The sequence below is a fragment of the Acromyrmex echinatior genome, chromosome 7 (genome assembly GCF_024713525.1).
Source record: "Acromyrmex echinatior isolate Ae372 chromosome 7, ASM2471352v2, whole genome shotgun sequence".
In the NCBI taxonomy this organism is placed as follows: domain Eukaryota; kingdom Metazoa; phylum Arthropoda; class Insecta; order Hymenoptera; family Formicidae; genus Acromyrmex; species Acromyrmex echinatior.
This window is the reverse complement of record NC_141858.1, coordinates 15,424,022-15,449,969: the sequence shown is the minus strand read 5'-3', so window position 1 is coordinate 15,449,969 and position 25,948 is coordinate 15,424,022. Positions and strand designations below refer to the sequence as shown.

Genomic DNA, 25,948 nt, shown 5'->3' with positions numbered 1-25,948 from the left:
AATTTTCGATCCAGATAATTAATTATTATCTCGAAAAAACTCAAAATAATATAGAGTTCTTTTTTAGTTCTTGAAAAATTGACAAATAATTAGAGAATTAAACGCGTAATACGTGATGTAATGAAATATGTTTCTGATTAGTAATAGTATTAATAATAAGTAACAACTATTTTAGAAAATTCGTAGATGAAGCCTCTTCCTGCTACTCAACTGCATCGTACGTAAGCGTGCGCGAATCTCTAGACTATTCTAAACGGATTTTCCGGGATCATGGCGTATCTCGGATGTTAGTGACGTTACCGTGCACCTTTTACGCTTCCGACAACCTGAGAAGACATTTACAGTTGCGGTACGCAGACAGACAGAGAAAGCAAGGGAGAAAGAGAATAAGAGAGGGGAGGGGAGGAAGAGATATGCTTCGTGTCTCGAGCACTCACAGGGTCGCCGTTGATGAACCAGCTGAGCGTGGCATGTGGCTTCGACCTCGTCGAAGTGCAATTGAACCGCACGACGTCGCCGACTTGATAACGATGTTTCCCGGGTCGCGCCGTGATAACGGGTTCGTCCTCCGGGAGGGCTGGAATTATGTAGATATACGTAAAACAATCTGCTGTGACAAAAAGGATGCGACGCTCTTCGATTAGACAAAAACGACCAGGCTTTTAACTTGTCCGCTCGAATATTTTTGCGCAATGCCGCTTGAACCATAATTTTCTATAATTTTGTTGCGGCGAATTTAACTTACTTACGCTTATCAATGTGGAAATTTTAATGGAGTAACACTTTACTGTAATCATTGCACTCAATAACGCATTTAACTTTATATACGCTACATGATAGATATATAAACGTGCGCTCGGGGTAATCGGCGTAAAAATTGAAGCGATCGAGATCTTGTCCCTCGGTAGAGAGAATAAATAATAATCGAATCGCGTCCTGGATTAAAAGGATTGAATGGAAAACCAGCTTCGGATCTTTTTTTAGACTTTAACGATTAAAGCTCCACATAGCTGTGGTATAGAAATCTTTTCAATCGATATTTTTCATACAATATTATTAATGAAACGTTTAATTTGTGAAGAATGTTGCGCAAGCGTTGGTAATATTTCGAGCTAGGAATAATTAAAGATGAGAAAGCAAGGGCAAATTTTACGTCAATGAATTTAATGTTCATGGAAATCGCGATAAATAATTGAGAGCGAATATCGGTTTCGAGTTTGTCGTGTCTGCGAAACTGAAGAAAAGCGCTTCGCTTCCGCCGGTACGCGCGTTAATAATAAAGTAATTAAGATTAACGAAAAGTGTTTCAAACGCGATAAGTCGTAGACGCATTACCGTTCTCAAGAATGAATCATCAGTGATTCGTCACTGGTCGTAGGTCGATATTTTTGAAGGATATAATAGAAAATGTTCCCTCTCACAAATCAAAACCAGCGCGACGAAATTAACTCTTCCGGAGGTATTAGAACTGCGATTTGTTTTAATTCGCGCGTAAAGTGGCTTATGAAATCTTCAAAGCCGTTAAAATATCTAATCCCGCGATAGAAAATCTCTCTTCTTCCTTTTTTTCTTCTTGAACGTGAAACCGAAATCCCTTCATCAAATGATACGTATAAATCTTTGTCTCGGAATTAAAACCGTTCCAAGGAATATCTCACACGTCAAATGTGATAAATCTCTTCTTCGCGGTTTAATTTTAATTCAAACATGAATAAGATCATGATTAGTCGGCACATTCATTTCTTTTTTTTCTTTTCGGTTGGCCGTAATAACATTTGCTCGGATAATGAGAATCGGCGAAGAAAAATAGTAGCGTCGCCTTGTGAGGTTAAATCAACGACGCAATATCCCAAAGTTTGCGAGAGGCCTGGATTGCCATTATTGCGCGATTTCTTTGAAGAGATAAAACTCTTAATTAATACTAATCTACTCGCCGTCGCTTCTTACCGATTATCGTCATATCCGAATGGTCGGAAACGGTCTGGAAAGACGGTGCCTCCGCTGAAACCTCGCATCTGTAACGTCCCGTGCTCATGAGATTCACGGAACGAAGGACGACCATTCGTTGAGTGGATTCGTGAACCTGAAAGACGAAAAAAAGAGATGCATCCAAAAAAAATTTTGTCAATAAGCGGGAAACTTCTCTCAACATTTCCTCTAAGCAAAAAATCTTAAATAAATCAGGCGCGTTTATAACGTGTACTCGTCTATAAAAAAATGAGGACACGCGAGCTATGATCAAAAATAAATAATTTTTCTGTAGGAAATTCTATTATAATAACTCGAATAGCCTTTTGAAGTAAAAGGATGTACAAGATACCAGCACGTTTATTTGTTAAAACGAGTTTGTCATTTACGTGCTACCGTAATTACGCGTGCATGTCAATACATGACATGCAGAACATTCTTCTAGCATTAAGAGAATTGCAATCTTAAATCCAGCACCTTAGTTATACGAAATTCCTCTATTTTGTTGAGTATCTTCTTAAGGTCGTATATAATGGAAACTCCACTGACATTAACACGGAACCGCTAATCGGCAGAATATTTTTTTTTTGGGTGTAACATTGCGACATAACGGACAATTCATCATGCTGTGAAAACTCGCAAACTGACTCGATAAAAATGGAATTAAAATCTTCCTTAATGTAATTTATTTATTCTATTGATCAAAAAAATAGAACTGAAAAAAGTACCTTATAGAATTATAAAATTTCAATTATCTCATATATTACGAGATGCATCCTAAAAGTTTCTATATTATAGGAAAAAATTAGTTGTGTATTTTAGAAATTGTTTTGAAGTATGTTGACATTCTTTTCATTTACAGTCACCTTCAATTGCAACCATAATTAACCAATTTGAATTAAAAGAGATACCAATACAAAACGTGTTCAACTGCAAACTACGTATAATAATTCAATTTTGACTACAAAACACGAAAGTGTTATAAATATTCATTATCAAATAAGAAAGTCTTTTTGAAAAGTTTTTAAAAAAGCTTTTTGAAAGTGTTTTCGAAGAAAGTTTTTTTGTTTCACGATATGCCTTCGTCAATAAGATGAATCAGGATTTATTGGTATAGTTTCGTTGAGAATATTTTAGTCATCCACCATAGATTCTCTCTAGACCGACTGATTTTCACCTATTTTCTGTGCTAAAAATATTTGAATGATAAAATCTGTGACAGCGACGATGAAATTAAAACGTGACTCCAATTAAAAAACACATTTTTTCATACCACTGACATTAAAAAATTGGTGTCACATTACAAGTATTAAAATTTCAATGGTGATTACGTTGAGAAGTAACTTGAGGATTAAGTTAAAAAAAAAAAAGTTTTCTAATTGTCCTACCTTTACTTTATTTTCCTACGATAGGGAAACTTATTTTTGGGATGCTCCTTGTATTATTAAATTGCTTTATCGATAATAGGAATTTTCTTCTAAATAACGTGATTTTAGCTTTTACTGTATTTAAATACATGATATTGCAAAAACTCCCTAATATCTTCCCATTAACTCCTTAAATTGTGTGCGTACAAATTCCGCATTTATAATATAATTTCCGAAGACTGGATTAATGCCTAGTTTTCGTGCTGCCTCTCTAAAGCTTGATAAATGAATGAGACAACACAATTGAGAAATATATATTCATCCTTCGCACGAAATGAACGTTCTTCCGACAACTCGTGTCGTTCCGCTAGTAGCCCAGTGAATCACTCATCATTCTCGGGCACAGAACTGGGCTTGCTCCAACGTAGTTTTCATACCACGGGAAGATGAAATTTTTTCGTATCACTCAATGGCGTGGAAAACCGCGCGCGCTGATATAGTCAGCGAGGAATTGAAATTATTGGAAATATCATTAACCTAAAAGAGGGAAACCGCGACTAGAAAGGGGTGGCGAGGAAGAGCGACCCCCTTGGGATCAATTTGTAATGCGTTATCTTTTGCGACGACGACGACGACGACGACGACGACGATGACGACGACAAGGGCGAAAGGTAATTTTAGACGTGCCGCGTGGTGTGATGAAGACGCGCTTAACGAACAACGTCCCCACGTTAAATTAGTGAAGAACGCGGGGTAGAAACAGGAGAAAGAGGATAGAGAAGGAGAGAAGCCGGGTCATCGTCGTCAGCATCCCCACAATTTTCATCTCCGCGCGCTGGGAGAGCATTTCACGATTCATTATACTAATCGATGTAATTATAAACAGCGATAACAACCAGGTAGACCGATAATTTCTAAGGGCGCTCCCAAGCGCCAATCTCGCGCGGGTGATTAATGTTAATATTAAGGCTCATTATGATCAAGATTCGCGTACCGGTGGTCGCCTCGTCTTTGTTTATTCGCTGCTCGGCGCGTATAATGCAACATTAATCCGATGTCTTGACGTGAATGAAAAGCCATTTTGGCCGCTCGCGACCGAGATGAGAATATTTCGGGAAAGCTGCTCCTGCATGTAATATTTATTTATTTATACAGAAATGGACGCTGGTTCCTTTTGCAAACGTCGCTCACGACGAGATACATGAACGCATTTCTCTCTCTCTCTCTCTCTCTCTTTGAGAGGGGAGGGAGGATGAGGGGGGAAGAGGGAGAGGGAAAGGGAGATTTGAAAATAAAATTTCGAAAATGATATCTACAATTTTTATTATTGCCAAAATTAGCACCAGTTTTTATTATTTCCATCGCGCATGGTACATGCACTTTTGTCAATCGCACGCTCGTATTCTCAAACTGGTTCGCGTTTTGCTCGCCTATTTGTTTTCCGATTGAAAAAAATATCAGAGCGAGCAGAACGCGCGATTTATTTTTAAACGACACAAATATGAAGGTGAACATGGGATAGTTTCGCCGTTCGAGCACAGAGTCTAGATTTTGACCCCTCGTGATTGACGCGCGTTTGAGAATTCGAGTCGGTACGGTCGAAAGTGGGTCAATCATGCCACTTCCTGGGAAACACGTCCATCGGGAATTCTAAACAGGCGAATCAAAACACCGTGTACGTACACTACGGAAGCTTTCTTTTTAAGGCGATTCACGACGGTCAATCGGGTTGTACGTATCGGACGCGAAGCGCGAGAATTGGATAAGGATTCAACACGAGAGCGAACGGGAAATTGTAGCCGAGGAATGTCCCGATCTTTCTATTCGAAGATTTATATCATTCCTATGCCGGATCCATTCAATTTTGTTCGTCGTAAAGTGCGTCCGATGTTGAGGAATGAGGAAATCTTGAGGAATCTTCGCTTACAGAACCCATCTTAATGTAATAGACAGATTACATTTCCGAGATATCATTTCCGAGTTTCACATAGATTAGGATTTTGATTCGGTCACTTTATTATTAAAGTTTAAGGCAAAAAAAAACAAAAGAGAGAATGTGAAAGCAGTTAGTTATTCTTACGACTGCTGAGACACCGGGTTGGAGGAACACCAGAACAGGTGGCTTCTCCTGAGGTACGTATCGGTAGAATTCGTTGCCGTCCTTGTACCACTTGACCGAGTACAGCTTCTCGCCGTCCAGATTAAAGTTGCACTCGAGGCTTACATTTTGCCCGAGCACCGCGTGCTGCGGCACTATCAGCTCCAGCATCCTCAAACCGTTTGTTTCTGCAACACATATAGGAAGCGGATGCGAGATCAGAGGAAAGGCGCATGAGAGTATACGCTTGTGTTGAATGTTACACGAGACAACGAGTTTTCAACGAAAAGATCTTACTTAAGAAAATTAAGCTAGACACGGGTAATTGGAGTAACAGTTTTCGCAGCTGTTTTTGTAGAGCTTAATTCTACTTCTCTTGAAAATAAATATCAGTTAGAGGAATAATAACAGGTCGTAATTAAAACGTCAAAAGAGAATAAGATAGATTGTCGCATTTAGGATTCACGGGATTCTATAATTTACCATTTCATATGTTAAAAAAGATCAATGATATTTGTTATTTAAACTTTGACAAATAAAAAGAATTTTACTGTACGTAAAAAGACAAAAAAAGTACAATTCTATAATTCAGTAGACATAATTTATATCTTTCATACGTTATTTCTTTTCATGCCTTGAATTACGTTTAAAGTCAGAAATTGTACACTAATGTATTTTGTAAACATAATGTATTTTGTAAAAATAATATAGTTAAATGCATCGTCGATCAAATGTTCAAAAACATATAATGGAGCATGAGACTTTCATCCAAGGAAAAAAAATAAATTCAAGCGCGTGACTCTAGAAGATCGCGATCCCCTTTTGCGAGATGCGTTGACGTTTGGATGAGTCATTCGAAGAGGAAAGGAGATCAAAGAAGCCGTGAAAGACATCGCAGCGATGAGGGTAAATAAGATGTGTACGCGCGTATCTTTTCTGTGGATGCTGCAACGATTCGAATCATGAGAATATTTCGCGAGAATAATCCACGAGTGTAATCCACCGAAATCGTCTTTCGTATGTAGGAAACAGAGAGAGAAAGAGCGAGAGAGAGAAGGGGAGAGAGGAGAACAATCTGCAACGAACACGTCGACGGTGCTCAAGACTAGAAGGATGATGACGATAACGTCGGGTAAACAGGTGGTTGCTGCGAATAACGAAGACGTCTACGACGTTTATAAACAAGGTATTAATTTCTTGACACGCTCTTGTTCGTGAGCAAGGCGAATTAAATGTTTATTTCGAATAATGGCATGATATTTCTCACTTATCAATGACACATCAACTATTATTAGGCGAAAAATAGAACGTTTCACTTGAATGTAAGATATTTTGAAATGGATTTATGGGATATCGGTGATGATATTTTTGAATAAAAAACTAAAAATTGCTTAATTTTCAAATATTCTTTAAAAAAGATTAAAAGTGTTGTAATAATGGATCGAATGATTGTCAGAGAAAAGTTATTAATTAATTTGCTTAAAAATAAAAAGTAGATCTTTTTTTATTGATAAGATTAGATTATATCAATTCATAACTTTTATATAATTCTGATAATGTAATTGATGGAGTTAAATAATGAAGCGTTATTCACGACAATAAAGAGGCTTCTATCGTATAGATTTTGATAGGAGAGATGTCAATAATACGATAGCGAAGCCACTTCAAGGCACCGGCTTAAAGTTTCCAGTGCAACGGGTTAAGTGAAAATGTACTTTTGATTGCCGCCTTTACGGTGGACAGAAGATAAGTACAAGGGATAAACACAAAGGAGGGAATAAGTGCGAGCATGGGCGCGCCGTTGGAATTTTTTCCCCAACTTCCTTACTTCTACCCATGATTATTTCAATTATCTTGCTAATAGCGTACGGTAAAATTTCCTGCTTCTATAACGAAAGTTCCATGAAAATTATAATGAAGCGGTATTTCTCGACTAGACTTTTTTCATCTCGTGACACCATAGAAAACCAAGAAGACTGTATCTCGACGCTCATGACCGCGTCGTGCAATTTCTGGAACGACAAGGGATAAGAAATAATTCCTGCGCTTCGTTACGTTCGCGCATTACGAAGACGAGGAAACTAGCTTATAGCTTCCGGCAGGATGACCATATTTTCCTGCAAGTAGGACAATATAGCACGGTGAAACCAAGAGACAATTTCCAGAATTGAAAACTTCTATTAAATTAAATTATGCAGGATCAAAGTTAATTTAACTGTGATAAAATAAAAATAAAAAAAAAGTTTTGCGTCTCTGTAACAACAATACGTGAATTACAGAATTAATTTTCTGTTAATTATACACATTCCTTTTCAAATTCCTCTTAGAGACTCTAAGGATGCGCATCTCTAGCGAAATGCAGTCGTATTATGATAATGCAGCGTGATATGGATAATCAGAACTATTCACGTTGCATGTTAAAACACACAGTCGAATTCTCACGCGTATTTACTCATACAAAAGATTCATAGAAAGGAAGTGCGTGTTACATCGAAAAAAAAAAAAAAAAAACTTTAGTTAAATAATTCTTTTCTCGGTTTCCATTATTATATATGTTCTATTTAAAACAGAATTTTCACGCTATAAATAATAATAATTTGTTCATATTTACTTATATACCAATTTAATGAGGAAATACCATTACGAATTAAATAAATTATTTATATATACTAATAAAACTTTAATAAATATTATATTTATACAAAAGTTTATTTGCACGAATTCATTTAGTCGTTTAAAAATTATTTACTGCAGCAAGTTATTGCGCTGCGTAAGCCATTATATAAGTCAAATTATTTGTTGTTTTGTTGTTTTGCAATTGGTTTCAGAGCGTATTCGGAATAAAAATGTTGTCGACTGATATCAATTAAAAATGTTAATAAAAACGAATATTAAATAAATATTTAATTAAAAATATACAAACTATATGCAATTAGCCAAGTATTCCATGCATTACACAAGACACAAGATGGACTGAAAGTAATTAAAATAATCAACCTTATTGTGAAGGAAAAACTTAGTGTGCCCGGATCACATTAATTGCACTTCTGTGAATATATTATCCCAATACAATATTTGCATTATGAAAATATAAAAATAATATACATATTATATATAGTGACATAGTTTGTGAAACAAAAATATATTCACAAACATATCAAAAACATATTGGTCCTAGAATATTGCGATTTAATGCGACCCGGACACGCCAAATGTATTTTTCTTCACTATAACCCAGTTGAGTCACTTTCAGTTCATGTGTCTTGCGTAATAAAATACTTGATTAATTGGATTTATTTCGAATTCGTTTTTTATCAAGAGAAATGTAAAATTTGATATTTTTTTTTAATGCTTGGTGTATATTTTTTCTTTTTTTAAAAAGATTTTTTTAGGATTGGCTTTTTTAGTTTAGTTGATTTTTAAACAGATATTTTTAGCTGATATTATATAACCAAAACATCCTTAAGATATTAAGTGTAGAAAATACACATATCTATATTGCAAGTGTACTTGTATAATTAAACATATCCCAAGAACGTATCTCTAAAAATGTCAATACATAAGTAATAAAATACTGAATAAATGACATTAAATAGATATAATCCTTGATTTTCTAATGCTTTTTCTCTTTCGCTCCAGAAATAGTTGAACCGCTAATTTGCGGCGTTAGAGTTAATGCAATTGTCTCGAATGATATTTCCACGTTAAACGGGAATCGAATACGGCTCGCGCTAACGGCATTATCGGTTTTTCGTCAGCAGAAATCTATTCCAATCGTAAACATAATTGATTGCATTATGCTCTCTATATTCCAGAATTATTCTCGCTCTCGTAGAACTTGATTTTTTGCTTTTAAGTGGCGACAGGTACATTTAACGTTCTCGCAAATTCCCTAAGTATATAATTCTTCCTATTGAACGATGATTAAAGTAAAAGGAATGTTTTTATATAATTTACATCTTTACAATTTATGGAAACAGAAATAAAATTCGATATTTAAATGATATTCGATATTTATGACGAATGTCTAATGATATTTATGACAACACCGGCAAAATCCATCGGGCTTACTTATTCGTGTCGTACTTTTTCACACGAACGCCTCGCAGCATCGCGATACCGAGCAACTTTCTTAATAAATGTTCTCGGCGCCCGTTATTTTATTATAAAATTGCTGAGTCTGTGATATGAAGTCCTAATGAACTTCTAATATTTATAACTTCTAATATCTCTTCACTTTGATTTAACCCTTTACGGCATAATGTTGTACAGGTATCATTCAAGTTTGTTTTTTCAATAAATCAATTGGTTCGCGTATTTCTTTAGCATATTTGGTATTGCTAGATCGTTAAGAGGTTCCTCTAATTAATAAATCAAATTTTATAATTATATTTTAAGCAAATTTGTTATTAATGAATATATACCGCGAAAAACTGTCGTTTTTATTGAATAATTTCGTTTGTAAATAAATTTTTATTATTAACAAATACTTCAAGAACACTATTTGGAGATTCTCGAGGTCGCTGATCATGAATTTGATATCAAAGGTACGATATTCGAAATACCATGTAATATGGCGGACCTACATAGGCGATAAAATTTTCAAAATTGTTCATCATTGCTGATCATTAGAAAAAAAACGTACTATAAGGGATTAATATAAAATAACACGAGTATACGTACGTTTTCTTCTTCTGCTCATACGAATTACATACATTAATGTTTGGTGTTCCTACGTGTTTCGACGTATCCGTATAATTTCGCATTGTGAAACGTCACTCTCGAAATTAAATAACAAGTGATGTCTCAGTACGATCTGTCTGATGTTCATATATTAAGTAATATATCGTCACTCGTCATTCTAAATGTCCCAGCTCATGAATTTCTGAAGATCAATTAGTCTATTTTAATCTACCGTTAATAATATTTTTAATTATTAACGCAGCCGTTAAATTAAATTGCAAATGCCAATCTCAATCCTCCCTCTTGGATCTGTCGAGTCATTATTTAAAACAAATACTTTAGCGCGTTATGCAAGAATAGAGGCACAAAGAAACCTCGTAGGAAATTATTCTTAACTACGCCAATACGTGCGCAGCACAATATAGATATTTACTTTTGAATCGCGTAAAACTCGACGGAACGTTGAACGCTTGACTCGAGTTTCGCTTCTTCTTTTTTTTTAGGAGGAAAAAGAAACCTTTGCGTGTTATGACAGCACTATGAAAGGACTTTAACAAATTGCCTTTTAACGACCTGATACCGAGCCATTTCGTCCTTCCCCCGGACGGATTCCGCAATGAGCCCGTGCAGCGTATGGACGGTTAATTTAACGTAAACTTTAGCCTCTCGCAGCATAAAATAATGAACATAATGAATTTGATCGAGCGCCCATTGCCCCCCTTCGCCCCTTTTCTCCTCTTTTTTTTTTCTCTCCAAGGGAAGAATCGTGCACAGAAGGATCGGCGTTCATCTATCGATTTAATTTCTGCCTGTTACCGAAAATCGCAGCGGTGCTGACCGTCTCTCCAAACTCCGATCTTACTCTCCGACCGTTCTCTTTCTCTTTCTCTCCTCAACTAGGAATCTAAAAAATTCGTGAAATGTGAGAGATTCGATGTATTTTCGTAACCACGCACACTCGACTTCAACATTGTTCGCGAATAAATTTTTGTTGTATTTTTTTATTCGAATAAAATGGTGGCATTAAATAGATAGAGAAAGAAAGAGAGGAAAAGAAAAAGAGAACACAAAAGCGGGAAGGGAACGAGCTTTTTTTACGTTTTATATTGAGCTTTTCATACATACGTGATACGTGAACGAAATTTCATCCCTTATTTGTTATTCGCGAATTTATTTTGTCTAGAATCATGAAGTTATATAAACTTTGATCCGCTTTTAAACCCATTCTTCCATTATTTGTACGACATATTGGATTTTCTGCGGAGAGAATAAACCGCCAAATCGAATAGAACAACACTTACAAAGAGGAGTACCGTTCAGTTCCGTCAGCGTAATGTAGTCTATAACAATAGCCGTCATTACGTCTTACAATTCGCAGTAATGTGAAAAGTTACGTTAATTAAAAATTTCAAGATGGAAACGTTTACATTCTGAGTGTCCTTGTAACGTTTATTATCCTCTTATTAAGCATAATTATAAGATGTTACGGTAACGCAGGTCTACGATCTTCAATACGTTCTCTTCTAAATGCAAAATGAAGAGAAGAATTAATTCTATATATACATAACACTGCAGCAGAGGAAGAAAGAAAGAAGAGCGATGTTTCATGAACGTAACGTTATCTCTTATCGCGTTAGAAATATTTATAATGATAGTGTTACATAGGTATTTATGGATTTTAATGACGTAACGCGATATCGAGTGGCACGATGCGACGCGACACGACAAATTAAGCAACAACGTGTTTTAAGGATAAATATCTGCAACAGGACTGTGTGGGTTTCGAAAATTGAGTCCTCCGAGTATACAACAATTACAGGCAGGCGTAACTGAATTACGACTGCTCGTGTGGAGAGATGCACTCGAAGACAGGAATACTTCAAGGCAAGAGACTGATGGTGGTACTTGACATCGCCCGGAATTGCCCCCTCCCCCTCCCCCCGCCTCCCCCGAGTATTCACATCAACCCTCTTCCTCTCCTTTCCCCTGAGAGGCCCCACTAGTCCCTTTTCCGGAAATTCCAAATACACGGTGCGCCATTTCGCCGCTTTATTTATGGCCGTTGTGTGCTTGTCGCTGAGGCTCGTTGCGAAAATTAACGTGGTTGAGAGCGTCGTTAAAAAATGACCGCAGGGTACAGCGAGACGTCTTAACAAGGAACAACGGTAACGAGAAAAATTTCGATTCTCGCGCGTAACATTTGAAATCCCACGACATTTGACGGCAAGTTTCTCTGTCGCGCGAGCAAGAAAAGGTAGGTACAAGTAAAGTAATAATTCCCCGAGACTCCAGTTTGCTCTCCTCGCTAAGAAATAGTTACGTTGCGCGATACGATGTCTGTGCCATGCGTTTTAGTAGCCGCTAGTAACGGTGGATGTGGGTCGAATGTTTCGAAAAACTTTCGCAATCTGCTTCTCTTTCAATGCTCTTCGATTCGCAAAGTTCGCGAAATTTCACGAACGGCGGTTCGAGTGCTGATAAAAATTAACTGTAATTTTCTACGTGACGACGAAGTGGCTGGATTTTTAGTTTTGCAAAAGGAAGAAAGATTTTCTGCACTGCGATCTAAAAGAAGAAAAAAAAAAATAAATCTGCGAACGAAAGCATGTTTTCATAAAAAAATACAAGCAAGCTTATTCTATTGATTACCATTTAATTATAAATGCTTATTGTTGAAAAAAGTAAGCCCGTTTGAAGATCGAGAGCGAAATCATTTTATGTAACAGGGAAGAAAGATGAAAGTAAAGCTCGCTAAAAAAAAAAAAAAAAAAAAAATGATGAAAACAAATTATAAATTGAGCAGGCTGCGAGCTCCCAATAAAAACGAGAATAATTTTCAGCCGGTAGGAAGACTAATAGTGGTCTGGACAACATGGCACGAGCGCAGGTTGCACCGCGACAATTAAGAAAAAAAAAAAAAAAAAATTAATAAATAAATAAAAGCGTAGCGGACGGGCGAATATATTAATGACCTCGACGACAATTCGCGAGATATTTGTCGGTATGTTACAAACGCGTTTGAATGACAATCGTGGCAATAATTGAGGAAAAAGGAAAGTCAAGAGAGCAAGTGAATACATATATATATATATATAGAGCGACGACTGGGAAAGTTGGAATAATTATTTCTCCTGCGCGCGCGCGTGCCAACATTACAATCGCCCTTAAATTAATGCGACTTTTCCGCGTCGTCTGCCTGCGGCGTGTGGCAGTCGCCCGAAGACCCGCGATATTTCATCAAATTACCTTTTCGCTGTCCGCGGGGGTCTCTCTCTCTCTCTCTCTCTCTCTGGTGCCGCGCGTTATGCTCGATTTTTCCACGTCTTACGCAGCGCGCAGAATTAATGCGACCGCTTACCGGTTAAATCAATCGGAATTCACCCGAGCGCTTCTGCTCGCGAAGGATCGCATTTTACGTGACTCTCCGTTGACCCATTCCGTTCCGCCATTCCACCAGATATCCACGGACAGGTGTCGCCATTTGACTGTGTGCTTTCTCTCTTTATTTTATTTTATTTTTTTTTTATTTTAATCGCCTTACGTAATCACGGAGAATTACGCACGCAGGGATTAAAATCGAACGCGTATTGCATCGCCAGGCCAGAGACATTTTCGCACTCCGCGTTGAAAGGGCGCCCCTAAGAATTGTTTGACCTTTCCGCCGTAGCTTCTTTTTCTTCAGTTTCTCGTCTTTCTCTCCTTCCACCTCCTCTTTTTTCTTTAATGCTCCTTACGCCGACGTCCTGCTGGGTATTAGGAATTAATGTACCGGCATGACCGTCTCAATCTTGCCGTCTCCCTTTTCGCCTCCCCGCGACAGCGGATTCCGTAGCTTCTTCAACTTTAAAGAGCGCAACGAAGAGATGGTCTTCATTTTCAATTTATTAAAGTTTAAATTATACTGTGAAGTTTATGAAATTTATTTCCACACACACACACACACACACACACACACACACACACACACACACACAAAAGTGCTACTCTTTGTAAAATATTCCCAGAAAGAATTATGTCCCGCCTGTCACGTTGTTTTCGTCGTTACAAAGCAAGCTCTCGCTTTTCTACATGATATATTTGCGATTGAATCAGTCATTCTCGCGACCCTATGGTATTCGATAGATCGATAACTTTCGAGTTTTATTTCGTATACAGTCGGTTCTCTCCCTTTCTTCTTATTTTTTAAATAAAAGTAAATGTAACAGTATTGTCAACTGCTACGATGCACCTTAACAATATCTCTATATATGTTTTCACCCCTCCCCTCCCCCCCCCTCCCCCTCACTCTTCCTCTGTCCATTTCACAATGTTACAAGGCTCCGCTGCTGCAACGGATATCCATCCGATGCGCCGACCAAAGGTCGAGCTATTCCCGCGAAAGGAAACGGGACATCTTTTATTCTCGTACTCTAACATGAAAAGGCACTTTTATTTTTGCAGACCCCTCCGGATCGCAGCGTCGTCGCTATTTCTACCGTCTTCAAAACTCTCGCGGGAATATCAATGTCACATTCGTGAGTGTGGTTCACGGATCCGAGGTTCGAGACGACTTACAATGTGGACATCACGTTCATAAGATCTTCGAAGAAGCTCTTCTCTTCCTTACTCTGCGCAGCCAGCCGTTCTTCCATTTTTCCGTATATTCTTCTTCTAATCGTCCTGCACGCGATCCAGCAAGTTACATTCAATCGGCCTCGAAACTCCCGCCTAACTGCGAATCTGCTTTTGTGAGTTCTCTCGCACTGCGATGCGATCTTTATTTGCCTTTATTTATTGTCCACCTTGTCCACCTTTTATCCTTGGCGCGGCAAATGTAGGAGAGATTTTAAGGAGTGACTTTTAATTTCGAGAACATTTATTATGTTACAACTAATTAACGATAAAAGATTTTAATGCCGATTTAATCTGCGGGTCAGCTGCCTTTACAGCTAACATAAGTCACTCAATTGTAAATCTCTTTGTCAAATAATTTGATTTTCTTTACGTCACATCCACAAATTTGAATGAATCTTATCAAAATGTACTTACAATTAATATTTATTTATTTCTTATCAATTATGTCGTTTTCACTGAAACTACATTAGTGCCTTTTGATTAACATATGTATATTAAATGGGTCTTATTGTCCCAGTAATCGTGCTATAGATTTTGTCTAACTCCGGAGAACTTAAACCATAATATGATATCGAAATAATTTTCAATGCGTGAGAAAATATATAAACCCGGCACATTTTGAAGTCACGAGTGAAGAATATTATTGGGGTAAGATAAAAAAAACGCAGGTTAGACTATCCTCTCTGTTCTCCAGCTTTCGCAGTAGTAATATGGAACATAAGCGAGTCATTTTCGTGGCGGAATCCTCCGGAGTAACGTCGGGCATCATAAAACGCTGAATCCAATCGCAATCTCATCCCCGGCTCTCTTGCAGTGGACGAACAGGGCGTGTAGAAACGCGGAGCTCTTTCCGCTAATTCCAGTCCGTTTTCCCCGGCTTCCCTTTATTAATCAACGTAAACAACCGCGAGGAATTACGCGGCATTAGAACGGCAGTTGCGTCCGCACGCACTCGACTCTCTCATAAACCAACCACCTTCCTCGACTCCTTTCTCCCGCCATCACCTTAAATACACCGCGTTCTGCCGCATTCATTCCGCTCTTTCTTCTTCCTCTTCTCTTCCATTCTCTCTTTCATTTTTCCCCCTTTTCCCACCGTCATTCTTTTATACGACGTCTCCCGCTCCCCAAGCATGGAAATCTACGTAGGATTAAACGTGCAACGTTCTCCTCGCATAAAGGAGCACTTTTCCTTGTACTTTTTTCCTCGCTCGCCCTCTTCGTCTTCCCTTTCTTCTTCCTTTCTTCTTCCTTCTTTCTTCGCGTGCAACCACCACTTGATCTTTACGGTTCCGCTTTGGCTTTTTATTTTTTTTTTCTCTACGCTAACGTAGCGCCGCAGCGAGCCGCCAATTAATATGGGATCACGGTTGGATTCATTATAGTAACGAGTTGGGTGAGAAAAAGTATCGTGAGAAGCCCATCTTCTCAGTTCTCGTAGCTATCCTTTGTCGTTGTCGTCGTCGACTTAATTAAAGACGTCACAGAGCTAAAGACTTTTATTGAGGAGCTTACAGCTGCCGAGGCGACGCTTATTAACTGTAAAACGGACGTTCCATAGCCGCAAAAGGAGGTTTCGCAGCGATTGTATTATACGCGCGATTGACAACGACTCGTTGCTATCTGTATTGTATTTTTTTCTTCGCACACCCATCCCATTGTAATCGAAGCTTCGGGAAAAAAAAAAAAAAAAAAAAAAAACAACACGCATTGAAAATCAAATTTCATTGTTTATTTACAGGAATATAAAAATAGCAAAGCCTGTATTTCGGAAAATTCGTTTTTATTTGATATGTCGCAACGTTATATCCATTCGAAGTAGTAAGCGATTTATTTATTTTTCGTGAAAATGCACCTTCGTTACAGAGATCGTTGTATCGTCGATTGTCAATCAGTTGATCTCGTTGAATGAACTTTTCTAATTTTAACGTGAAACGAGTCAGATGATCTCTCCAGAACGAAGATATTATCGATCCGCACTCGAAAGCGTTTCGTGAAATTGCGAAAAAAAGCAATTTCCTTCGCGAAACAATCGTCTCGTTGAGCCATGTAGGTTTAACCCATGCGTTTTGAAAAATTCCCGCCCTCTTTTCTCTCTCGCTCTCTTTATTCTCTTCCGTCTCCCTCTTTCGTGCCCTCGTCGAACTCTCGGAGCCCCGATGAAATATCGTACACGTTATTTTTTAACGGATAAACCGTAAGCTTCTCTCACGTGACTGAGTACGCGACGTGAATACACGGCAAAATATTAACTGATTTTTTTTTGTCCGCGTGTACCTGAGAAAAAAAGACGGGCGACTCCAAGTTCGCACCGGGAAAAGTTTCCCGAAATTTTCAGAGGCGTCCCCGCGTCGAGACCGTGAATAAACACTGCCTGTGCGCAAAAAAAAAAAGATATATATACCACGGTTATTTATGCATGCCGGGTGCATTGTTCGGAAAAGAATCCTCCCTATATATTTCGTTATTATCGAGAAACTCGAAGTTACTAGCGAATCTCATTGCGAAAACCGAGCACGGTCGAAAATATTATCATTCGCGGTTCTCCACGGAAACTCGCGCAGGTGAAATTTCAATGGCAGACAAAAGAAACAAAATCGAAAAATATCGTGCGCGATATTTATTCGGACTGACCCCATTTTTTTTTTTGGAGGACCAAACGTGCGAAGCTTTTCACATTGGGAATCTTAATTCAAACATCGCAAAAATTATTGATTCTTCTTATGACCTTTATGAAAATATTTTCGTAAAAGTGCTCAAGAAATTTGACGAAAATTATATTTTACTATGAGTCTAGCCGCTACAGTTTCTCTACAACAAAGATTTTAGCATTCTACAACATTATATATATTCGTTGTTATATTAAAAAAAATTGTTATATGTAAAACATGTTATATGTATATAATAATTTGTATCTGTATACTGAGAAAAATGTTCCGACATCAACAACTGTATATAATAGAATGTATTTTGATGAAATCGAACATTTCTAATAATATCGTAATTGGATATTTTAGAATTGGAACATTTGATACAGCTATAAGAATTTGATTAATATTTTCCAATTGGATCTATAAAACTTATATTCACCTAGGCATTCTTAAATTTTTGCAAAAAAATTAGCAATACGCGAACAAAGTTTTGTTTCTATATATAAATAAAAAAAACTATACAAGTTGAAAAAAAGGCGGAATGTTAAGATTTCTCTTCTACATTCTAATAAAACGGAACAATGCCTTGAAAACGAATTCTCGGTATTCGAGTTTCGAAATAAAAATAAATAAAGTATTTTTGACAGTACACGGAAAAAATAGTTTATTAAAACAACTAAAAACTTTATTAATTCAGTAAATCTACAGCCGTAATATATGGACAACCATTTTCTTAAATTAGCAAAGTCGTACAGCTAAATAAAATTACTGATTATAGACAATTATATTTGTGGTAATGTCATAGCAAATTTGTAGCATAGCAAGGGCAACTTTCTGCAAAAATTAATCCAATGCAGATCAAAATTTTTAACAAAACATGTTAGTTAAAATGGCACATACTTTTGCTGGCCATAATGAAGAAAACTTGTTACATTAATTTTAATTGTAGGAAAGAATTAGCTAAATTAGCTAAATTATTTACTGATAATCGCTTATAGATATAATTTCTCGGTTAAACCATCAAATTTTTTAAATTATAAATGTTGAACTCGCGCAGTAAGCTATATTGTATCGCATGATCTATTTTTTTCGTGTACAATTTCGTTTAAGTTTATGTAAAAAATTAATAATTTAAGAACTTAATTATGTATTACATTCTGCATTTATACATTTATATCTGTCGGGTCTTATTTTAACAAAAAGTTTTGGTATATTTAACAGGAAGGAGAGAATTAATTATGTTCATCTGGTAAAAAAAATTCCTGTAAGAATTCTGATTCGTTCATTTTTAAACAAAGTGGAATCTATCAGATTTCCAATTAAAGTAATCAGATTCTTTTTCTAATATGTATATATAATAAAAAAGTAAGTAGATAATAGAGAGTTATTTAAATATATACAATACTTTGTTATATTGTACATATTTATATAATACAATAACATTTAATAATAAAAGAGAAAATATTTTTAAAAGAGAAAAAATGTTTTTCATATTAGATATCTGCGCAGGGTTCCAAAATGCAAGCTGCATCAAGGAAGAAAACGATTTCTTATGCGGATGGCGACGACGACGACGGCAACGAAGAGGATTCGTTCAAAATTCGAAGCGGAAGACGGCGGTACGACGAAGTTACCTGCGGAAAATTCGGACGCGTTTATTCACACAACGAATTCGTTCTTCCGTATATCCTATGCATCAGCAGTGGCGGCAGCTTCCGTAGCAGCGAGAATCAGGAAATTACAGAAAAGGTCGGGAGAGGAAACATTACACGAGCATGAACAAGGAAGACAGAGAAGAAGAGAGAAAGAGAAAGAGAGAGAGAGAGAGAAGGGAGAGAGAAGTAAGTAGATAGGTAGGGAAGGGGGGAGGGGAGAGAGAGAGAGAGAGAGATGTGTATGACGCAACCAAATATTATCATTTAGAGGGGAAGATTTTCAGGTCAAAATTTCGCGAGGAACTAAGTCGAAATTGGTTTTTGTTCGTTACTCGCCTGCGCCATCATCATCGCTGTCGTCGTCATCGTCGTCGACGTTGAGCTCGACCTAATTAACGGCACCGTCGAGTCGGAAGCGCGCACCGATTCTCTCTTTGGGGACGAAAGCGTTTCCTCACTGATAAAAGGGTCGTTCCCCTGAGCTCGCGCTTTTATTCGTCGAAGGATACGTAGTCAACATCATCATCGGCCTGCGCTGCAGCAACGACCGTCAATCGCTACTATAACCAATTTATTAACCGTTAAGTTACTCTATCGTCGTCGTTCTACGTACCGTTGTTTGCCAATATGGCAATTGTCATCGTCGTCGTCTCACGTATCGTCACCGACAAATCACGAAACACAATCCGACCCCCGTTGTCCTCTTTCAGTATGCACGAGTTAGCAATCACGTAACGCACTATCGAATAAATCATACATCCATGGTAAAATTGATGCTGTGGTTCTCATTATTTTCCCCTTCTTCCTTTTTTTCATCCATTCCTGCCTTTTCAGAGCCTTACACGACACCGTCAGCTCCTGTCATCTTCACAAACTGACTTTCCAATTTTCGATATGTCTCTCCCTCTTTTTTTTCTCATTCCAGCCTATATGTCGTCTTTATCATATTAGGATTGATTCATTAATATCATATTTTATATTCCTCATATAATTTAGTCTAGTTCCAGACGAATTGAAAATAATAATACGCGCTCGCGACGTTCCACGTAATCATTTTTGTGCCCAATTATTTCGAAACGATCGATGGACTAGAAAGGATCACCGCATTGTAGTAATTACCGATATGAATTTTATGGATATCATGGTTTTACATTTATTTTTCACAAAGTTTTTTCTCATACTTTTAAAAATGCAGAAAATAATGTGGAAAAATCATCGAGATTCTGTTAAAATAGACTTATCTAAAATTAATCAGAATCTCGCATCTTTACAAGATTTTTTTCTCTTCACTTGCTGATACTTAAGTCGATAATTGACACTTTGCTCTAAAAAAACATAGTAATAGCAATTAAATGGTGTTTAAATGCTGTTTAAATTATGTAGACTTAATATACATAATTAGATAAACTATTTTATATATTATATAATTGCAATAAATATAAAACTATTTATTTTAAGCCATTAATTTTACGTATATAAACTGTATAGATTTCCTATATATAGTTGACACCACTGTCTTTTTCTGAGTGAGAAAAGTTTTCATCAAGGCAAAATTTCTCTTCCACCCTTTCTCTCTCTCTTTTTCTCTTTGTTTTGAATTTGTTAGAGTCGAACGCACAAATAGTTTCTTCTTTTTTGCAGTTTAAATTTTTTCTTGCTCTTTTCTCTTATTTCAATGCGCTTACATATCTATACATTTATTTTATTTCATGTACTATACATATTACATATATATTACTTCTTCTCTTTCTATATAATTATTCGACAACTTCTTATTCATATTTTTTTGTATACAGTTCAATTACTTTACTCTTTAATTTTAGATTTTCGCAAATTTCATATTTCAATGAAAACAAAGAAACAATTGTTATCCAATATATATCAAGCGTAGACGAGATACAGATTACTAAAGTCATCTATTGGAAAAATAATGGATTTCTTTTTACTAGACCTAATATTTTGTGCGCCTAAGAGGATACCATTCCAGGGCGTTTTAATAAATGCACTTTTTCTCTCTCTCTCTCTCTCTCCTGTTTTAAGTTAATCGAGGAAAATAAATCGTAAATAAGATAAACCCACGACTTCCTGAGTCAGTCACACGCTTTTGTTATTCTCGTTAGTTTTATATGTGTCCCGTTTGGCCGTACCTCAGTCCTGACGAGGCTCGCGCGGTGCAGAATAATAAATAGATTTCTCTCTTCCTTTCTCACGCCCTCGCTCTTCACACCGAGGCATTCTGCCCGCTCATTCACCACGCGCTTATTTCGCGTTGTCCCTCGGAGAGCGCCTCACTTTCCTCGTTCGTCTCTTTTTCCCGTCCTCAATTATTTTCTGGCACCTCTTCTCCCTTGGCCATTCTCTTCCCCATTCTCGACGCTTTCCGACGCACGGTTTCCTGGCTTTGAGCTCGGACTCTCCTTCCTCATTGTTCCCCGATCGTTTCCGACGTGCCCCCCCCTCCTCCCCCCCCCCGCTAACTCGTTCCTTTTCCTGGGATTTTCCAATTTGTCTCTCTTTTCCGCTCGTTTCGCCCTTTTCCCTTTTACCTTACCCTTTCTTCTCTGTCGATTTGTCTTCCGCGCGCGATTTTACGAGCCACGGTTGGGCCGGGCTATATATACTATATGCGCGAGCTATATCGCTTGTGCAACATGATTCATTTTGTTTGCCACATTTTTTAATACGCCCCCATATTCGCGTCGTTTAATCTGCTGTCGACATTTGATCGACTGTTCAGCCAACGGGGAATTTTCCTTTTACGAAGGACTAGGTCAACGAGCATTGTAGTGTTCAACCACAAGAAGAAAATATCAAAGTGGATCTCCATCCATTTAATTGATGCTTCTTAAAGATCCATTAGTATTTATCGTAGCCATTATAGGATCGTTAATATATATTATGTAAGGACGAGTGAATAATGACTTTATTCTCTTGGGGGGTTTGTCCATTAAAAAAAAAAAAGATTACTTTTTGATAGCCCGAAATGTCTAATAAAATCACCTTCGAATATTAAAATTACAGTGCGAATATTCTGTTATAAATCCCTTGAGCTTATTAATATACTCACTTATTATTCGAAATAGCCCTATTTGTTAAGACTCAAGATAAGATTTTATTCCTTCTTCTTCCTCTTTCCCACTTCCCTCCTATCTTTTCGCTTTATACCCATCGAAATAATAAGCGTTTCAACAAGCAGACGGAGAATTATGGTTCTACCTTCCGAGGGAAGCAGCGCGAGATCTGGCGCTGTCAATCCGCATATTTCGCCGTTGTTTACGCTGTCAGCGTTAACAATACCGAGATAGTCTGCGATTTATCAAAGCTAATTCGCAGGAAGAGATGAAGAGAGAATGAGAGAGACAAAGAAAGGGAGGGTGCGAGAGAAAGAGAGAGGGAGAGAGAGAGAGAGAGTCCGTTCGCGTTTAACGGCTGCAAATGTGTTTTATTGCGGTATGCGGAAATTATATACGCGTACGCCTCATTTAATCATCGTTATTGACGACTTTTGTTATTATGATTACCTGTTGACGGTATTGCTAGCTGAACCGTTCTATGGTCCGCCCCCTCCCCACCCCCCCCTACCCCCCTCCTGCTCCTGGTTGGCTTATCGTCGGAATTGCACGCATATTATCGGCATATCGGTGGCCATTGTTCGACGTGACGTTTCACGTTTTGTATCTACCTCATCCCCTGCGGGTATCTCCGCAACCCAACGCAACCCAACGCAACGCAACGCAACGCAACGCAACGCACCGAGAGTTCACCGGCCACGGGTTATAATTAATTCGTTTATACGTTCGGTTGCGTGTCCTTTTGTTGTATTTCTCGTCCTCCATCAGCGACCCCCTTCTCCGTTGTCTGCCCTTCGTTTCTCAGCTTTTCCTCTCCACGTTTTTCCAGCAGCTCCACCACCTCTTCAGCGCGTGGGCGTATTCTTTTTTCTCGTTTTTCGTCTCTCTCTCTCTCTCTCTCTCTCTCTCGCGCGCGCGCGCGCGCGTCCAACTCAACCCTCCCTTCGTCCCTTTCTGTCTGCTTGCCAGCCTTGGCTGCCGCGCTCTCCGATGTCGCCCAATGTCGCCCTTTTGTTACTCTTTCTGTCCTGCTCAACTACGTGTTTTTCTCGCGCGCCTCCTTCCTCTTCCTGAAATCTTTTATCCCACTCTCCGGTTTTCCTCTTTCTCTCTCGGCGTTTCGCCATTTTTCTCTGTTTTTGTATCTTTTCCCGAGCGATTCTCCACCTCCAACACCGTCCTCTTTCTCTCCCTCGCTCTGTCTCTGTTTCACTCTTGCTCTTTGTTTTTCGGCCGGATTGGTCTGTTCTTTCCCTTTCCTGTCACCATTTTCTCCTAGTTTTCTAGCGCCTCTCTTCCGTATCCTCTCGACGTGGTTTTTCCGGTTCTCTTGTATTCATTCTTACATTTAATGATAACGGGAATTACGTTGCTCATCGCGTTTCCCTTTGGAGGAATCGCGCCTCATCAGCGATTGAGGTTTAATTAATTCCTTAATACTTGAAGAACAGGAATTAGCATTAGCTCTTGTAATTTTCATATTGTCTTTGCGATTATATCCTATTTTATCCCCTTAATATTTTATAGATATTATTTACTTTTGTGACATTTAAATACATACATTAAAAATAATATTACAAAAACAATTAGGCAACTGAGAGCTAATTAAGAACACCGAGCTTAATAAGAACACAATCGTTGTTCACAATTGTTGTTCGATCATGTGAACAGCTCTTCTTATTAAATCAAAAGTTGGTAAGATTTAAGAAGACATAGGTCTAATCGCCAAATTTTATATAATTTGTAGTTTTTAATTGTGCGTAACAGAATGGAGATGCAAGTTATTAGTACAACCGGTGAGTTATTTTAAATTGAATGAATATTGAACGTATAAGTTCTGTTAACATAAAATATAATCTTATCAACTTTTGATTTGATAAGAACCATTCACATGATCAAATGGAAAATTACTCAAGGTTTTACTAATTGCGTCTACATTCACAATAATAGCATTTAAATTTTGGATTCTTATGCTAAATGTACAATAATATGAAGATCGTTGAAAAAAGCAGCCGAAATGTCAGAAATGTATGTAGAGTGGAAGAATAAAGAAGATAAATAGTTAACGTATATAAACAACAATTGTATATTAGCTCTCAGTTGTCTAATTGTTTTTGTAATATTATTTTTAATATAGAGAGCTCGATTAATTTATACTACATACGTTAACTTTTTCATCATAAAATATTTACTTTTTTATAAAATATGCCGGGTATACGTAAAATAATTGGTAATCTTGTTGTTAATTTCGATAGTACAATACTTTCGTAGTGACGTAATCTTTCATTTGGAGAGAAGAATTATTTTTAATTAAGCAAAACGTTCTGCGGCGTTAAAGTAAAAAGTAGGAACGTTATTGCGCAAAGCGGATTCTTTATGTTGGTCTTTGACACTCTTAACTACCGTTATATCGCAGCGACGTCAATGAGAATCATGGCCGATGGTTATAGCCCGTCGCGTTCGTGGACGCTTTAGCATCACGAGATTACTTTCACGCTCGGTGAGCTTTTATTTCGCCCTTTCTCACAGCCTCTTCCTGCCACCGGCACAGCCCTCTCTCTTATTCCGTCCTGATTCATCCTTCCTACCGACTTTCCTGACGACAAAGTAGTCGCACGTACTTTGGCCCCTCGATACTCTCGTATACCCTTCCTATCAACCCTCTTTTTCTCTCTCTCTCTCCCCCTCCTCCTTTATCTCTATCTCTCCGTTGTGCTCTCGTTCCCTCTTGTCCGTTTTTCGCATTATATCTATTCTTCGACTTTACTTTCCGCTTTCACGGCTTCCCTTTTGTCTCTTTCCGTCACTTGACGTTTTCTCACACCCTCGGCCTATTCATCTTACTCTTCTTTACCCTCTCTTGCGCGCCATCATCCTTCTCGATCACCCCTGACTCGCTTTTCTCGCTCCCTCGTTTTCTTTTCTTCTTCTCTCCCTCTGTTCCGTTCTTTTGATCAGTCGCTTTCTCTCCTCCATTGGATTGTTCTTATTTTTACTGCTCCTGTCCTCGCGTGTTATCGGTGATAAAGCCGGTGGAAGCTGTCCCTCGTCGATTTAACCAAAAGAAAAAGAAAAAGAGAAAAAGAGAAAAAGAGAGACGTAGCGAACTCAGTAAACAGCGATCCGGGATTCGTCGAACTCGAGCCTGCGATTTGCCGCGAGTTCCAGGGTAAACCGTTCGACAAATCCCACCCCCGCGCGCAATATGAGAAAGGCCGAGAGAGTGAAAAAGCATATGGTACATGATATTCTACTATCATCACCGATCATCGTCGACCGACGGGTAGGGTGGATATGGTGTCGCGGAGCCGCAGATTTGAAGCGATAAAAGCGGTCGCTCGCGCTCACGCGACAACTCGCGATCGGAGGCGTAACGGATAATTGGATCGGTTTCTGCAGAAGTGGATCGGTCCGTCAATTAAAACAACCCCCATGATAGGAATCCTCGAGCTGTTTCCTATTTCGGAAGTTCCGTTACCGTGCCCGAGGAATTGCCTCCGGCTTTTCTATGGCATTAGTAATTCCAGTCAATTCGCCATTCTCGCATGAGAGAAATTAACATAATGCACTACACCGTATGTTGTTGAACTAGCAGGCTGGCTCGGAAGTAAGGAATAGATGAAGAATTTTATAATAACTCGCGCGAATTGGTTAGATTAGGTGAAAAAGATGTAAAGTTTGTAAAGTATACATAAGTAGGACATAAGTTATAGTAAATCAATAAAAAGCATCTGGATAAACGAGAAAATAAAATAAATGAAAAGCCATTAAGGTCGTGACGTAGATCTTGACGTCTAATAAAATATTTATAAAAATTAAATAAATAGAATACAAATTTTTA

At 38.0% G+C, this 25,948-nt stretch overlaps 1 protein-coding gene across 2 annotated transcripts in view; it reads right to left on the bottom strand.

Annotated features, from left to right (window-relative positions):
• Positions 1-25,948, bottom strand: part of LOC105154175 (uncharacterized) — a 217,939-nt gene that overhangs the window by 6,612 nt on the left and 185,379 nt on the right. For both annotated transcript variants that reach the window (XM_011069523.2, XM_011069522.2), the window contains 3 exons: positions 5,416-5,621; positions 1,948-2,083; positions 438-577 (listed from right to left, as the gene is read on the bottom strand). In XM_011069523.2, the coding sequence (XP_011067825.2) occupies positions 438-577; positions 1,948-2,083; positions 5,416-5,621 (482 nt within the window). The remainder of the gene's footprint in view (positions 1-437; positions 578-1,947; positions 2,084-5,415; positions 5,622-25,948) is intronic.